Below are 18,195 nucleotides of genomic sequence, written 5' to 3'. Positions count from 1 at the left end.
ATTGCAGACAACCCTCCCAACCTCGGGAGGCTCCCTTTTGCGACGGTTCCATAAAGCAGCCCTCAGACGCAGCATGCTAAGAAGATGAGAATGAAGGGCACTTCCCCCCACTAACGTTATGAAGCCCTGACTCCCTTTCTAGCCTTCCTGAAACCTCTCATCATGGAATAAAATAAGTTAAATTCAACTCTCACATTCATATTTATTTTTGTAAAACAGCTTCCATTTAAAAAGAGCGTATCCTCAGGCAAAATATTTTCTCTCCCGCGTCAGCTTTCCAAGTGGGAATCACCAAAGGCTGCTGGTACAAGCTCAGCTGTAATGCAGTTGTGTCTATTTTCTTTTGAGGTTTATCAGATGGAAGTATCACAATTCTCATTTTTTTGAGTACATGTTTATGTTACGTGGAAAAGTGAGGACTTCTCTCTCCCAGACCTGCAATGATTAAAATGCTCTCAATGAAGAGAGTCTCTGTTGCAAAAGAGATTTCATGAATCTCATGGCGAGGTCTCTTTTCCGGGCTGTGTCTGCCAGATGGGTGTGTTCAGCAGCACTGCTGTGCAGGTAAGTGTAGGGTCAAGGTAACGGGCAAAAGAACAGCGCGGTGTGGAGCCCCAGCCTGAGGCATCACGAGTCACCTTGGACACCACCATACCCTGCTTCACACCAGGAATTCAGTGAGAAAGGCCAATTCACAGCCATTTCTCAGCACGATGGGGATCTGGCTTCTTCACTAATCCATCACCAATTTTCCTCCAGTCACTCTCACCAGAGGGAATGTTCACAGCACAGTATGGCTGTAGAAGATGAAATTGAAAACAGAAAGTATAAGAATACAGGAGGCTTCTAGAGAGCCTTTCCCAGCCTACGATCCTTTGTACTCCAGGGACCTCCTGAGACAAAGGTTCCATCTCTGAATTTAACTCTCCTTGAGGGACTGCTTCTCCGTGAAGCCGTCCAGTTGTTTCTTGGATTACAGTATCTCTTCCATAGTCTAACTTCACGCTGTGGGAAGAATCTCCTTTGTTCTGACCCTGCCACCTGCGCTTTTTGTTCAGTGCCTCCTAGGTCTTGCCTGCAAGAAAGAGTACACAGCCAGTCCTACCCCCTCTTGCCCACGATAGCTAATTTCATAGGTTCTCTCATATATCCTCTCAGTTGTCACTTTTTTTAGCCTAAAGAGCATTAGTACATTTAGCCTTGCCTCATTCCAAAGTTGTTTCACCTTTATTTGAAGTTTTTTCAGCTCTCCCCACTACACTCTGAGAGGGAGGGACAGAGCAGCAGTGTTCCAGGTACAGGCACACTGCCATAGCCATTTATTCTAACAGTAAACCAAGGATGAACCACAACCTGATCGGTCACTGCTGTGAATCCCACAAGTCTTGTCTGGTTAGAGAGCAACACGGTTTCTCATACAGAGCATCATCTTCAAACACTGGCTCCAAACAAATGGTAAATGAAGCCTCATTTCTAGAAAATCAAACAAATTTCCACATCTCTCATACAATACTGATAAAAATTGGTACCCATGGAAAGGCGAGGGAAATATCCTATTTAAATCCAAGTATGTGATGAGAAAACTCAATGAAAACGTCAATATACGTATCTATCTACTCGCTGAAATATGCCCTATACCTGTAATCTTCATCTTGAATCACTCTTGTACAGAAACTACACAGCCTGTTGAGTTGAAAGGCAAAAATACTTTTTAGAAAGAACCAGTCTTTTAAAAGTTAAAAAGAAATAACTACTTCCCAAAGAAATCAAGGAGGAAATAAGAGGCACTGGAGAAGTTTGAGGGATTCAGATCAACTGACAGGCTTCTTAAGAAAGTCCTAAAACAAATTTTCACAAACCAGCTTGCCAGACTGGATGTCTCAAGGCTTCCAGTTCATTAACATATTTGCCACATCTCTTCCCTAAAATTTTCTTCCTGAAATAATGATTCTGTGGCCTGTACTTTCAGAAAATGTACTTTGTGTACTCTGTATCTACACTACAGATATCTGAAGAACTTATTCAGAAGCACTAAAAGCTCGTGAGCAATATGCAAAAATGTTAAATAGCTAGATATAGGTACTAAAAGTTACATTAATAAAAGCAAAGTGGCCTCTGATAGATTGTGCAAGATCATAAAAGAAATTATAAAAAAACCTCTTTAGAAACAGCTGTCTCTCCCACCTGTTCTACTGCACTGCCAGGGAATTTGAGAGTACCCTTTATATCACCACCCACTGATGCAACCATTTTACATCTATTCTTTCATCTGTGGTTAGCAGCTGTCCTGCACCTCATCTCCCATTTGTCTCGTTTTATTTATATGAAGTCTTTGGGAACATGGAATGTTTCTCATCAGCATTCAACAAAGGGACGGGTAGCTGCATACTGTACAATTTTGATATATTAATAAACAGAATACATAAATCTTTGTGGGAGACTTTGGATCAGAAGTAACAGACAGGAAGCTATGATACCTAAACCCAAAACCAACGGGTGCTTCACGAGTCAATGCTTCTAAGATGCCCAACTACACGGTGGTTTTCTAACATGAGCTAGTATCTAGCAGACACTGAGACAAGGCGCACACGTTTCACCTTGTGATCTGGGCTGCATTTGCACCTTGGCCTTGGGGTGTACTGAACAAGCGTAAATGAACCGGAACCAGCAGCTCAGCTGACCTAGCATTTTAAAGTGCCAACAAGTGTTCCCAAATCTACCCAGGTACCGTTAACCTCTGAGGCTCTCCCCTAGCACTTCATGTCAAGGGAACCACACTTACCTCCAGCGTCAGTTCTGCACTAACGAGATTGCTCTGTGCTTCTACTGAGCGAAGCGTCCAGCAAAATCAAGGAGAGGGACTGATCACAGATTGTTGTAACAGAGAAAGATATAATGGGCCAGTGGTACTCCTGGGAAAGTAGCCGCAGGTGAAGCGAGGACAATGCCAGACAGGGACAGGAAGACGATGGCAAGAGAGGAACCACGAACAGGGAGAACTGAAAGTGTTAAAACAGACCTCTGTAGTCCTGACTGACTTGAACACCACACTCAGCTTTAGCTTGTACTAATGTCAACTGTTATACAGATGCAGAAATCCTTGTAGCCTAAAGGAAAACATTAGTGGTGTTTGTAAAATCTCAAGAGATGCACATGTTAACTGAAGCTTCATTATTCACCCATAAAAACCGGCTGCTCAGTGACTGCTTGACTAGGCTGCTGAGAGCATGGCAGTTTTGAGACTGCATTTTTCCAGCTGAGAGTTTACATAAAAAGAAACACATTGGTTATTTAACAACTCAGATTACAACATGCAGAGTGTGTGCACATGATTTTGAGCCCACGCATTTCAACTTCAGCCTGACAAAACTGGTGCCCCTGCATGGCTAAACTCTCTTTATTGATTGTCTCCAGTAGGCAGGCTGCAACATTAACCACCCCACAGTGTCACCTGCCAGGGCATGATGCATTATTTAAGCGGCCACTCTTTGCAAAAGGTTCGTTTCTAAAATTAGGAAGTAACATGCACAAAGTTAAAAGACGTTTGCTCAGCCAAGAGAAGAGGATGATTTCGAACATCATTCTAGTCTTGAATCTCCACCACCTGCCCCCAGTTCAACTTCAGCTCCCCCTTCGCGGCTTCTACCCTGCTCACGGTGTAGCCAGGATCACGGCAAAGAACAGCACACGCGGAACCACCCCTCCTGCCCGAGGGTGGGCAGACGGTCAGTGGCAGCGCCGGGAGTGGGCTCTTCACTCCAGCGGGCGGGCACTGGTGCCACAGTGGTGGACACGAATAGAAAAACATTTTTTTTCTGAAGTTTTTCACTGGGAGAGGACGCGCAATTTAACCGAAATGACAAAAGCTCTGACAAGACAATGGGACTTTCTTGTAGACATCTTCATTACCCTCCAGTTGTCGCTGCTCATTTGCTGCAGGACCCTTCGCTGAAATACAAATTGCTCTCACCGCGGAGCCAAACAATCCAAATCGGGAAAAAAATCATCAGTGGGCACTGAAAAACACACAACTCATTTACTAAATAACTGCGCTAGAGTAGTTCGTGGCATTATTCGGAGACCGGCACGGGCAGAGAAAAGCGCCAGTAAAAGGTCTCCGCAGCCTTGGCGTGTACAAGCTCTGCCTGCTGTCGCGTTCCGCGATCGGATGGAGCCGCAGGACGGCGGCAGCGCCCGGCGCGCCGGCCCCCGCGCTCCCTCCCGGGGCCTGGCCGGGACGGCGCGGCTGCGCCTCCCGCAGCTCGCCCAGCCGGGTCCGCCGCTGGGAGAGGCCCCGCAGCGCCGAGCCCTCGGAAGCCGGGGCTGAGACCGCCCGGCGCCACTCCAGCCCCCGCCGGCGCGACCCCGCGCAGCCTCCCGGGCCGGCGCTGGGGGTCGGGCCAGCAAGGTAGCGCCGGCGCCCGCAAGCGGCGCCGCAGCCGGCGCCCTCGGCCCGCAGGGCACGGCCTCCCTCGCCCCGCCCCCCCCCCGCAGCCGGCCTCGCTCCTCCCGCCGCCGCCGCCCCGGCTCGCCTCTGCGGAGAGGGCGGGAGCGGCAGCCCCTGCGCGGCCCGGCCCGGCTCCCGCCGGGGACCACGGCAAGAGGCGCGCCGGGCACGGCCGCCCGAGGAGGTGGCGGCAGGGGGCCCGGCAGGCCGCGGCCCTGGCCTGGGGCCACCCCTCCTCCGCTGCTGCCTCCCGCCTTTGCGGCTGCTCTGCCGGCCCGCACCCACGCTGCGTCCTCGCTCTCCCAGTTCTAGGGCCATTTGTAAACCACGCTTCACAAGACAGATTCTGTTCAGAAGAAAACAAAACACACACCCCCCCCCCCCCCCCCGAAGGTCTTACTTCTTCTGGAACGTTGCACGTCATTCTGGCCCGCGCGTGTCGCAGAGCTGCAAGGTAGCTGGTGGAGGACACACGCCAGAGTAAGCTTTGAGGACCAGGTAGAAAAAAAAGCGTAAGAAAGATTTTGACTGAAGTGCCACACTCAAAACAACATCGTCGGGATGCCGCCCTGACGGAGCCGCACGGAGACCGCTGAGCGGTGGGACTCCCGCGAGCGGTGGGCGCACCGAGACGGGCCCCGGCAGGCTCTGCGGGTGTGCCCCGGGGGGGGCAGCCTGGAAGCGCTTCCTGGCCGCCGGCAGCGAAACCAGCGCGCCCGCCAGTGCGACTGCCAGCTGCCTGCCTGTCCGGCAGCGCCAGAGCACGGACGGGCTTCCCCGGACACGGCGCAGGGCTTCAGCACGCCACGAGCTCCGGAGGCTGCAGCCCTTGGGTAACAACGCGCCGCGCGTCGGGCTGACCAGCGTGGAAGGACAGACGGGCACCTGCCAAGATGCGAGCTGGCATCGTTCGGAACAAACGGAACGACCTTTACAAAGAAACACACCTTCAGTGTTTCTGCCAAAGAAACTTGACTAAGATTCCTGAGTGAATATGCCATGAATTAACATATTTCTGAAAACGGGGTCAGGAGCTCGTACACTTCGCGTTCCCGTTTGGTGGAGGTTCCAGATCTCTTTTATGTAAACGCAGATTATTGTTAGAAGCATTCCAACAATTAATTAGATAAATTATGTAAGGGAATGATTCAAGGAAGAGTATTAACATTAACAGTTGCACCGGATCTTAAATCACCCACGTCATGTACCATGACAGTGAAGACCAGATATTCACATACAAGCCCAGGATGTTTAGGTTTCATGGCCTGCTCCTAGGAAAGACGACAGGTATTTTCGTAATGCAGAATTCAAGAAACTTCTCGAGTAAGGGATCAGACTGAAAACGATGCACTATTTAAGTCCCCAAAATAGAACTTAAAAGCACTTGGTGCTAACTCTTCTGCTTAGAGAGAACTGTACTACACAAATCGTAACAAAACACTTCTGTTAGTGAGTTACGAATTAGAAGGTGCCACTAAAAGAAACAAGTAATGGTGGCACTGGGGAGCATGTTGTAAGCATTATGAGTAAAACTGTAATCATCACTAATGGCCATAACAACTCCTAATAAACTGAAACATAATGGTAAAACAACCCATTTCATATGCTAAGTGCTAATCATTTAATTCAAAATATATGCTTTTTGCACAGAATAGTATGCCTGTACCTTTACTCCAAGCAGTGTTATACAGTTCCCTGGGAAGCTCATACTAAAATCCTCACCCCCCCCCCCCCCAAAAAAACCCCAAACAATTTAAGAAACCAATATGCATCCAAAATCTTTAAGCTCATTTATATTTGTTCTTCATGTATGAGATCAAAGAAGTAAAAAAAAACCAGAACCAAACCCTGGATACAACAGTTTGATCTGACTGCTTTTGATACATACAATCTGTTGCAATGTACTAAAAATTAAAAACAAATGCTCATACATGTCATACAACAAAATGAAAAAAGTAAATAAAAAAGTTAAAGTACTAGCATGTACATGGATGTAGTATATTAGGAAACAAAGTTTATTTGAACACCCATATTTTTCTGTATTTAAAATAGACATTTTAATCCTTCCCTTCCCCAAAACAGCATTTGTTCTCAGAAAGTCAAACCCAATCCCTCCCCAAGTTACATTCTAACAGTATTACCAGAATACAAACTGTAATTAACAATGTCTCATTACTTCTGTATCACCAAGACTTATGTATGCCACCCTCAGTGATGGGCAACAGTAAAACTGTCCAGCTGGCACATCTATTGTGTTTATACTACGAGTAGACAGTGTACATTTACTAAAGTAAATGTTCAAAACCTGGAATAGTACAGTGAAATACTGTCAACAATAAATTTAGTTTCATAAGAATTACATATGCTTTGAATACTTAAAAGTTCCGCCATAAGCCTGTTTAAAGCCAGAAACTTTAAAAAAAAAGAGAACTTTAAAAAACAGGATTTTATTGTTGTTGCACTTCAATGCTCTCCATTACATGAATTAAAAGCTTACAGTGTAAAGAATCACTTCTAATTTAACCATTATTTGGTTCAGGACTGAGTAAAGATCTGACCTAAGGTTTTGGCAGTTGTTTTACACTGGAAGTAGGGTTTCACACAGCGCCCTCCTGTTCCAAATCTGCTGCTGGTTTTGTTATGGAAGTAATATGGAAACACAGTTTCTGATTTTTTTTACCTCTTTAAGGTCTTTGAACGAAGACACTTAACCACCTGAAACACCAATGAAAGAGGAATCAAGTTTGCAGCTTCACAATTCTGATAAATATCTTACGTGGCTTTACTAGAAAACTGCATCAGTTTTCATGGTAAGTATGGCCTTCAGTGGATGAAAGTCAGTGTGGCCAAACGCAAGTCAACACAGGTTAGCTAATTCACGCCAGCGGAGAACCCGATCTGCTTGGAGTATCTTTCCTTATGACAAAACTTAAGTTTACAATAGTACAGACTTAACTAGCAAATGAACAAACTGCATTTCCTAAACATAATCTAATGATGAGCAGTATCAGCTGAACCATACTAGAGCTCAGATCTGCAGCTACTGTAAATTGTTCTAGCACCGATGGCTTTCCATTTGTTAGGCCAGTCATGCAGTGCTGATGAGCACTTGCAAGTTGGCATCACAACCAGATGCCAAAGAATCTCCAATTCTTTTACCAAAGCCAGTCATGTCACTAAAAACCAAAGCCTTAGGACCATCTGTTTTTCATTCAGGCTGACAACCTGAAGAAAACCTTAAAAGAGAGAGATTAATCGTAATTACAGTAATATTGGTCAGCCCTGCACGGTCCCCTGTTTGGTGAAAAGAAAGTTCTGCTATCTCAACAGTTAGTGTTAGCAAAAATAATTAAAAAAAACCCGAATAACCTCTCCAAAAGAAGAAAAGAAACACAATGCCCATTCAGTAATTCAGTTCTGTGCAGACACAACTCTGCTGTCACATCTCATTTTCTATTAAAAAAAACAAACATAAAAAGAGCTACTTTTCCCTGTGTAATACAACTTCATGACTGTAGGTCTTTGCCTTCCATCTCTTTTTTTCAAATTTTCGGTGTGTGTGCTTTTTATTTTCCATCTTCTGATACCACATACACCCAGGAGTCCATCATTGACAAGGTAGTTTATTGTATCTAGTTCTTCTATTATGTTTTTTTACAGAACACTGGTGATTCGTTTTCTGTGTATCTCTATCTGCAGCCACCCTTCCTGGCAAGGATCTACACTTGCTACGTAATCATTTGATTTCCAAACCTACTCCATATTCCCATCACTTCATCTCTGACCTCTTCACCTACCTTCACCCAACCAGATGGAAAAAAGTCTTTAGTGATCAATATTCCGGTGCATCAGTACGATCTTGTTAAGCGTTATTAGACCTGGCAAACACACATCTACACTGAGTGCTACATCTCTTCCTCTCTTTACATAGCCTGGATTAAGCTTAGAGAAAAGCTGTAATGCCTTTCATAAAAAGACATATTTTTCAATATAAAAACCTTAAATTCATAATTATAAATAATATAATTTCAAAACATTTAAGAATTTTAGGACTTCATTTGCATTTCAGGGGAACTGTAAGCTTTGTGTCCTTGATGCCTTCTCAGTCCCAAACCTCTGATAAAAGAAGTATTTGTAGGATATACAATAGGTAGAAATACACAGAACACACCCTGTGTCCTGTACACTGATTACAGTAAGTGAAAGACAAGAACTACGCAACTTTACCAGACAAGTTACAATACTGCTTTAGCATTGCCCTGATAAAGTTACCATTTTTTCATGTATACAACTACATGTATTTTGACATTGTCAGTTAAAAACATTACTGAAAACAGTATGAGCAAGGTTTTTTTTCCCCCACTACATATGACATTAAGAAGTTGTGCCACATTTTTCAGAACTAATTTTAAAAGCATGTTTTTGCATTTAAGATATTTGCCACAGATTTTATATATATAAAAAATTGTTTGTTCATGTGTTAAGCTACAAAATTGTAGTGCTTAATACAATAAAAAATCAAAAATCAAAATCTAAGAACTTTTTAAAAAATGCTCATTTTTAAAAGGCACCAGTCAGTACCAGTCTGGTTTATTTTGCGACAATACTGTAGTGTAAAAATGTTCCTAAACAATTCTGGTACTTTCAGATTGCAAGTATTTATTTTCTGAAAACTATACAGTAATATACTGAAAAAAGAAACTGCAATAGAACTGTTTGTGCCTTTACAAATATATAATAAGAATTATTACGGCTGATATGGATCAGATGTAAGCTGTATTCCATAGAGCACAGTTTAACTAAGAATGAAAGAAAGATTTTTAAAGCTTAAGTAAGTTGATAAAGAAAGCTTCTGATGCTATTGTCATAAACACAGTAATAAAACTGCTCTCATGGTCTGATGCTGTGCACATTGTTTGAACCAAGTGACCTAGGAGCTAGCTTTTGTGAGTTGTGAACGGTTTGTGATGTTAATCAATACCTAGATCAGTAAGGAACATGCACAAACACCACTCACTTTCTGTCCTTAAAGTGAAACATTTCTGCCTGGTCTGAAAAGGTAAAGAAGTATACAGATGTGTAAAGTAATGCGCTTTTTTTTAGAGAGGAAGAAATATATATGCATATATGTATTTATATGTATATCTATATATGTATTTTGTATTAGTGTCAATCAAATCCAGGCAGAGATTAAACTGACCATAAAGATGATGTAACAAAAGTCATTAAGGCAGTAAGTTGTAGCTCTTGAGGATTTTCAGATATACTGTCTCAAGAGGAAAAAGAAATGTTGAATTGCATTGTAGGCCGAATCAGCATTGAATGATTACAGCCAGGTAAGGAAGGGCTCATTTTTGTTGAGTACTGACTCCACATCGTTGAGAATAGGGATCAAGTCTTCTGACTCTAGAGTCCCGAGATCAACATTTGTTCCTGGAAGACAGTCGAGGAAATCAGGGAAACGTGTTTGTTGTGGATTTATGTTCATTGTTGTCTGTGCTATGGTTTCTCCTAGGAAAAGTAAAGAAGAACTTATAAAACACCATACTCTTGTTTTGGGTCATTTAAAACACCACAAATGATATAAAAATTAGACTCCCCCTTTCCCGTAAGCACTTGTAAGCATTCCTATCCTATACAAATGTTACCTCAAAACCGTATTTGCTTGCAGAATGCACGTTCTTGTAAGAGTTCATTTGATATCCTTGCGTTGCTCTCAAAAGCACAAAAGGCCCTTTACCAGCAGCGTTGAAAGTAATCAGCCTCCGACCATCCACTTGGGAAGCCTGACTGCTCAAAGTTCACTAGTCTGCCGCGGGAGCAACATGACTGAGTCTTATGTAAACCCTCTATCCTGCTCTCTGCACAGGGCTGAATGCTGTCCATGGGGCTTAATTGAAAAAAGTGGTTTACAGCAATTTAGCTCTGCAATATTATATTACTTTTTTCATAAATTAATAATAAGAAGCATGAAAATCTTTAATAGAGAAACCTTTCACTCTTTGCATCATCTAGAACTTCTGATGACTTCAAAAGGAAGTTTAGGTGAGGAAGTGCTGACAATTTTGCTATCTGGAAAAAAACTTGTTGATTTCCTAGTAATTTATTTCAGTATTTTAAACACCATGAGGACACTGATATAAAAATAAATACATACCAAAACCTAAACTAACGAAATACACTCTGTTTGAAGGCAAATCCAACTTTGCCATTGTCAGAGACTTATTAATGAGACTGATTTCTCAGAGTTAGAAAATGCAGTGATTTGTATCAAGAATGTAACCCAAGACCAGATTTTTACAGAAATTTTTTACAAAAACTAAGGCTCACATTTTCTGACTTTTACTTATTTTAGTATCGGTCTAAGGTAAAAGGATAGAATCTGGACCCAAGTTAAAGCTGAGAACCTCCTAGGCACTAATTACCTTTTAGGCATTTTCCCCCCCAGTCTCAGTCTCATCTTGCATAGGAAAGCCAGAGATTATTGATCAGTTATGCAATTATAAAACATTACTGGTTATAATAGGAAGTTATTAATATCATAATACTTTAAGCTAAATCAAAGTATTCTACCTGTATCCATCTCATCTACGTTGCTGAGGAAATCTTCAGGTGTCGTTGGTATACTGTAGCATCCTAATCCCAAGCCACTGTCTGTACTTTGCTCCCTGGAATGGTACGACCCACTATAGATTGAAACACGAAAAAGCCTCAGTAAATGTGTTTGTTAGACAGAGTCCCTGCTCATGGTGTTTGAAAAAAGACAGCACAGTAGGTTAGATCTTAAATACTGAGTCATCAAACCTCATTCCCAGTTGCTGGCCACTAACGTGGTCATGTTCTGTCAGCCCAAATACAAAGCAACTGGTGAGGCCAGTCTTCAGTTAAATACACACATGTATATATAACTCTCTAGACGACAACAGTTCTGATAGCCTAAAAAATTTTAGTTTATTTATACTTAGGTAACTTAGCTATTCTACCTAGAGTCTTCTACATACACCTACAGTACACTTAAAACCACCTGTTACCATTGGTATGATTTTTCTAAGATTCCTTCTTGAAGTATAAACTGAAAGATTTCAGGTCAGCCACTCGGCCGTACCCCCTGATCCCAGTAAGTACAAAAGAAAATGAGGTGGGAAACTACTTTACAGAGACAGCTTTAAAAGTGCAGAGAAGGCAACAGAACCAACTACTAATGAAGAGGACATGAACTTGCCTGTTCAAGAAAGGATCGGATCCATTATTTGTAATAGGCCTCATGTCTTGTGTCATGGCAGGTGTATTCACAGCTGTCTGAACTGGGGCCATGCTTTCTGAGTCCATGGGAAGTTGTCTGCACAGAGCAGCTTCCTGAAAAGGCAAATAAATATAAGGGAAGGGTTGTTCCAACAGCTTAGAAGGACTGCAGTCTTGTAGCAAGCGAATGTGTGATATATACACATCTTCTTACTTAGGAAAGTAATTCTAACCAATGTCACTGATGACTGTTTACACTGGTATGAAGAAAATCGTAACGTAGACAGACAGCATCTTTCATACCCACCTGTGCAGCTTAAAACACTGCAGGATCTACCGTGGCTACCACCACAGCTGGAAGCCAGACCCATAGTTCAGCCAGCAGGCAGACGTGTTTGAGGACTTCCTAACAGCTTCACACTAAACCAGAGAGCCTGTTTGCCTATTTAAACTAGCCTGACTCTTTTTACATGATGCAAATCGTGGAATGCTCATATAAATGGCTTCACTGGCAGAGCTGTCACACTGGCAACCTCTAGTGAGGGGCAGCGGCGGATGGCCAGGGGAAAGTCGCATCTTGAACAAGCACAGCCACCTGCAGAATGGCCGCACCCCTATAGCCTTGCTGGCCACAGAGAGAACCCCTACAAAATCCAAGTACCTGTGTTATAATTTCGGATACCTTGTGTGTCACCTCATCATAAAACACTGATAGGCCTGCACTTTACAGCTGATGATGACACCCTGTCCACGCCTCATGGGCCAGCAAACTCCAGCTGAGGGCTTTCACATGCGTACTAGCACCGTGTAACACTCCAATTACAATTCTAGTTTACTGTTTGGTGTGGCCAAGTTCTCTGAAAGCTGGAGTACCAATAAAAAAGCCGTTTAAAACCTACAGACTCACATTTAATCTCCCATGTATCTGTTTCTAACAGCTTACCTTAAGTGAAATTGCTCTCAGTGTAAACTGGTGCAAAAGAGAGCAAAATCAGGCAGTGAAACGATGTGAGTTGCTATGAGATGACACAATTTGCCATATAACAAAGCAGAAGAATATCACTTGCAACCATAAAGTACTTAACATGTTAGAAGAAAACCACTGAACCAAGACGTTGACTCAATAATCTTTAAAATGACTCCCCTGCCTAATAATATGCATCTGCCTAGTGACCTGTCTCATGTATACTGTCTTTAGGATGACAAACAAGCAATGAGAGCCAAAGGAAACTTATTTCAGAACTCTTCCTGAAAGATGAATTCTTCTAGCATTATCTCTGCGAAACAACCATGACATCTAGTGGCACAGAGGTCTAGACAAATGTGGTTTGACTCCATAGGGATGTTCCAAACAAATATCCTAAGATCTTAAAACAATAAAGCTGTATCTGTTTTTTACCTAGTTTACTCAACCTTGTTTGTGGGGTTTTTTTAAATGAAATAAGCAAAGGAAATATTTCATTTAAATCCTAGTAGAAAACTTTTCTCCACTGAGTCAGTCATTCATTCTCCCAAGTACAGAAAAGATTAACATGTTTTTAAGGCTAGACTATGTTTTCAATCGATTTATTCATTGAGGGGGACTGGTCTGGTCTCTTCATGAAGAGATATAAGGCAGGATATACTTAGTGAGGATTTTTTTTTTTTTTGAAGTCCAATCCAGCAATGAAGTTCATGTTTTTGATACTTGGGCAGTGCATTTTCAAATCTCACTGGACATCGTTTCACCCTAATAAAGAGAAGATCAGAACAGGAAAGAAGAAAGAAAGAAAAAAAAGCCTTTCCCCTAGTTTGCCAACATGGAAAGTACATGTTGGTTATCATTCTGGTTGCTGTCATTTCTAAAAATCAAATGCTGTTACTAAAAATAAAATAACTGAGAACATCCTGTTGAAGACCCAAGTATTTGCTTCTTTCAGAATATTGTGACTAAGTCCTAATTTGGTGGACATGATTTCTCTTTGCTACTTTGCACCTATGCGCGTGCACTGAAAATACTGCCCCAATACCACCCTTTTTTACTGTAAGAGTGATCTAACGCTGGAACAGGTTTCTCAGAAAGGTTGTGGAGTCTCCATCCTTGGAGATATGCAAAACCTGACTGGATGCAGCCTGCTGTAGTTGACCTTGCTTTGAGCAGGGGAGTTGGCCTAAATCTCTAGAGGTCTGTTCCAACCTCAACCATCCTGTGACTCTATGAATCAAAGAATGACCATGTGCATACACACATCTTTCTGTACAAGATTTTGCTTTTCAGTTTTGGACAATCTTCTTAATAATTTCCTGCCAGCTGTCATGCCATTTTTTTTCCAATTATCAGACTGCAATTCAATTGTATTGCTCAATAAAACTGCACTGTATCAAACATAAGCCTGAAAATTCCTTGCCTGTAGGAGGTGGTGGAAAATCTTTTCTCTATCCAGCAGCTTCTCAATGGACCATACAGTACAAATCAGTGTCTCAACTTGTTGGGGACTGTGTATGTGTATGTTTAGGGGTAGGGGAGAGCTTGCCAAGCTCCCTGCTCATGAAAGAGAAAAATTGAACTAAAATATGCTGCCCAGAAAAATATTAAAGCTGAAAAGTTGGTAATAATGATTAATCAGAGATGACAAAGGCTAACAATCAACTGTTCTATCAAAGAGCAGTGCCAAAGAAAATCTATGACGGAAAAGTCATGCACCTGTAGAGAAGAAAGGCCATTATTTAAGGGTGTATTTGTTGAAAATTAGTAGGTGGATTCACAGCAAGAGTTTTGAAACTCTTTTTATTAAAAATGCCAGATGTGTAGCAGTGATTATATTCTAGTGCCTTATGTTTCCAGAACAGGTAATGACATATCGACAGCCTAATGTATCAGAGTAATTATTTTTACCTAATCATTCTCACTATACTGCCAAAGACAGCTTATTTCTGAGGCTAGTGAATTCTATTACTCTGAAAGTCTCCACTGCTTTCCACAGCCATTGTACAAGTGCTATATTTAAGACAAAAGACGTGCACCAAGAAAGTGAGGAAAGGTTTCCAAGCAACACTGAAAAATCTGTACAATTCCATAGAATTATTATTAAACATAGACAGAGATAAATCTCTTTATCAAACACATTTAATTAAATGATCACAGGAAACATGAGGCTTTTCTCATTCTTCATGTTGTGCTTCTTTCTTTGAGCTTATTACAGAAGCACAAACACACCTCTCCTCCCTTAAGTCTATGATTCTGCTGGTAGCTTTTCAAAACAGCAAAACACAAAGCACTAATAGAGAATTCTGAACCTCCAGCTAATTACAAAATGCAGTTGCACATAAAAACAAAGCACACTGCAGAAAACACAACTGTTGTTCACAAAGGGAGTTTCACATCTTTCACCCTCCATGAAATATTCTTCCTCTCACACTGAACTGCACAAAACCAGGCAAGAATTTCCTTACAGCTTTTCATTTCTCTTACAGACTGACTCAAAAAATGCCCAGCCACATAAACGACAAAAGTGCTGCTGAAAAGAGCAGAGGTTTTCTTACATCTACTGCCGCTGGCTTGTTCCATCTGGCAAAAACAACCAGCGAAAACTGCACCTGTATTACCTAAATTTAGGTTAATACAGATAAAAAGGCTGCATTTTAAGGACACTCATCCACTCGTCCCAGAACCGCTTCATCTGTGCACACACACAATGTGCAACCTCTTTACTGCACATGCAGCAGAACGGCGCTGAGCACGCTCAGCAAGTCCGAGTCTAACCTCTAGTCGTTTCGTCTTACACTGGAAGGAGAATTTTCTGGTAACGCAATGTCTGTGCCACTTCAGTAATCAGCACAACTGTACTTGGGACAACTTTTAATTGTAGCTAACAGGCGCCCAGTGACAACAGAACAGGTTTTATTGTGGGCTAGATGCCCAAGCAAGTGCCACGGGCAAGCTTGTATCGGCCAAGCTGAAACCTGTGCTACTTCAACGTGACGGTTACCGGCCGCCGAACCGTGGGCTGGCCTACGCCTGTGCCAGCATACCGCCTTTTTACAGAGCAGACACAGGCACTGCCTTCCCCCAGGGAGACAGAAGGATTTTTCTGTATCATACTGTAAGGGGAAAAGCCTAAACCATGGGTAACTTCCTCCCCGTTTCCATGGTAATTTCCAAAAGTAGGGCAGAATAGACTATTGACGAAGGAAGAACAAGGGCTCAGGGCCTACATTACTGCTATGCAATCAGGCTCTTTATCCTGTGGTCAGTAAGATGAAAAGTCAGCTGTTTGAGAAGGGCTTTTTGTTGAACTTGAAGGTTTTCACCAAACGGCCTTCCACAAAGAGGAGAGCATTGCAAAATGTCCGCTGCTCCCAAGGCACGGGACTTACTGCTCCGCACAAAGTGCTGGGAATTGCACGTGTGCTTGCAGACCTCAGCGCTGGCCGGCACTTGTCGGTCCGGCAGCTGCCCTGTGCAGTCAGGGAATGCAGACAGCGATCTCTTTGGAAAACATGGTGCCAAGGACTGCTTGGGCCAACAGGGAGAGATTCATACCCAAGTTTATTAATCATGTCCCCAGATACTGTAATTGGCCCTCCTAACCACTAACTGCTGCAGGGCCAACAATCCATTCCAAGAATGTTTCATCTACCATGCGATTTAGACAGGCCTTGCAAAACAAGACAATCTGTGAGCTGAAAAGCCTCCGGCACCCTCAAGAAAGACTCATAATGGCATTTCCAAAATCTAAGTCCCTGTCTCTTCTTTGTTGCAAGAATCACTACATTTATTACAGTTACTTGATCCACTGTCACTTGGGGAATGGCATGGCACCTCCCATGTCTTTATTTCAACACACGGCATGTTGCTTGTAATATTAATTCAATGTGTACTTTATAGCCAGGAACAACAGGCTCCGCACACCGGAGTCAGAGCTAGGCGGGGGAAGCTGGGAGAGCACTGGCTCTACCGTACATTAAGGCGCGCTCCTCCGCTGCTGCTGCCTGCCTGGTGCAGGTGCCTTCTCCAGAAGTCACAGTACAGTTTTAGTACCGCTACAGATGTTGGACTTCGTCACTTCTTTGATATTACTACAGCAATGGTCAATAGTAATGGATTAATTACACAGTCACAAAAGCTGTGTGATAGCCTGTGATGTCCTGTTCTCTATTCTAAGCATGACTGCAAGGTCAGGAAGAATATTCAGGCGTCTCCCACCCTAGGTTAAAAAGTCTGGCAAAAAATACGAGAGACCTCTCGCGGCCCTGTGAGAGGCAATATTGCAGTCACAAACTAGGAGAACAGCCTCAGCTGTTCCAGTTCGCTCCCAGCTCTCCAGCGCAGGATGTCTCCTGTTGGACAGTCCTTAGCATCGAGTTCAAAAAGGACCAAACGCCCATAATGATCCCCTTGGCACTACGGCATATGCTATTTTAAAAACCCAAAGGGGATTTTCAAAATAGACAACCAAATAAAATAAAGCTAAAAGAGCCAATGGTACTCTGACATCACAAATGCATGTCAAAAAGCTTTATCAGTGGTTATTTGCAAAAATCTTTAAAAGCTTCAACGCATTGCAGTGAGTTGAACTATTCACTGCCTCTGAACACAGCTCTGATGTGAACCCCTTTTTAGCTGTATGCCAGACAAATCTAGAAATTCATTCTCGCATTTCCTGGAACCCTCCTTGGCAGAACTGAACTGAGCTCCATGCTTAGTTGCCAAACCGCCATTTCCAGCTGGGGGAGATGAGTGAGGGCATTTTCATAGTGAGTTTACACTGCTAGTCACTGCAATTCCTTTTCTGCCAGTCCTCAGGGTGGAAAGCGAGACATCTAGATATTGCCCGTGCCTCAATAAATCAGACGATGGGCCATTTCCAGCTGGGGGAGATGAGTGAGGGCATTTTCATAGTGAGTTTACACTGCTAGTCACTGCAATTCCTTTTCTGCCAGTCCTCAGGGTGGAAAGCGAGACATCTAGATATTGCCCGTGCCTCAATAAATCAGACGATGGGCCAGTCTGTGCTGTGGAAAGAGCACAGCAGGGCATTTTGGGCATTTTTCTCTTCACGCCGTAGCAGGCCAGTAAGGTTCTATGCTGTGAGGACAAAACAGGGATAAATCTTCCTCTGCATCCCCATACACCACGCCTTCTACATTCTCTTTTGAGCCCCTGGATCTTTCTGTGCATATATTTATGGAACAGGATTCGGGGATCAGAAAGAAACCTCTGAGAAGTGCTGCCTTTTTCTGACTTCGTACCCTTCCAAACAAGGTGCCAGATGGCACTTGTGCACACGAAGTGCTGGGACATCTTTCCTGTCGGACCCTTCCAGGGACTTCTTACTGACATCGCCTCTAACTCCTTGGGGAGTTAGAGTTACTTCGAAGAAGCTCTTGAGCAGCAAGCAGATTCTCCCTTTTCCTTTGGAAAGCTGACAAAAACAAATGAGTAATAAAGAAAATTAAATCTTTCCAGAATGACAAAACTGAGTAAGGAAACATTTAAACAGAAGCTGTCATACTGGTTTTCTGAA

At 42.9% G+C, this 18,195-nt stretch overlaps 1 protein-coding gene across 1 annotated transcript in view; it reads right to left on the bottom strand.

Moving 5' to 3' along the window:
• Positions 1–9,773: 9,773 nt before the first annotated feature.
• WWTR1 (WW domain containing transcription regulator 1) overlaps positions 9,774–18,195 on the bottom strand; it is a gene marked incomplete at both ends in the record, with an annotated part of 78,173 nt that continues 69,751 nt past the window's right edge. The window contains 3 exons of the mRNA XM_082003422.1: positions 9,774–9,958; positions 11,021–11,133; positions 11,670–11,803. Of these exons, the coding sequence (XP_081859548.1) occupies positions 9,774–9,958; positions 11,021–11,133; positions 11,670–11,803 (432 nt within the window). The remainder of the gene's footprint in view (positions 9,959–11,020; positions 11,134–11,669; positions 11,804–18,195) is intronic.

Source organism: Phaethon aethereus (genome assembly GCF_964289735.1).
Source record: "Phaethon aethereus genome assembly, chromosome: 9".
NCBI classification, from domain to species: domain Eukaryota; kingdom Metazoa; phylum Chordata; class Aves; order Phaethontiformes; family Phaethontidae; genus Phaethon; species Phaethon aethereus.
This window is presented reverse-complemented; position numbering and strand designations above follow the sequence as displayed.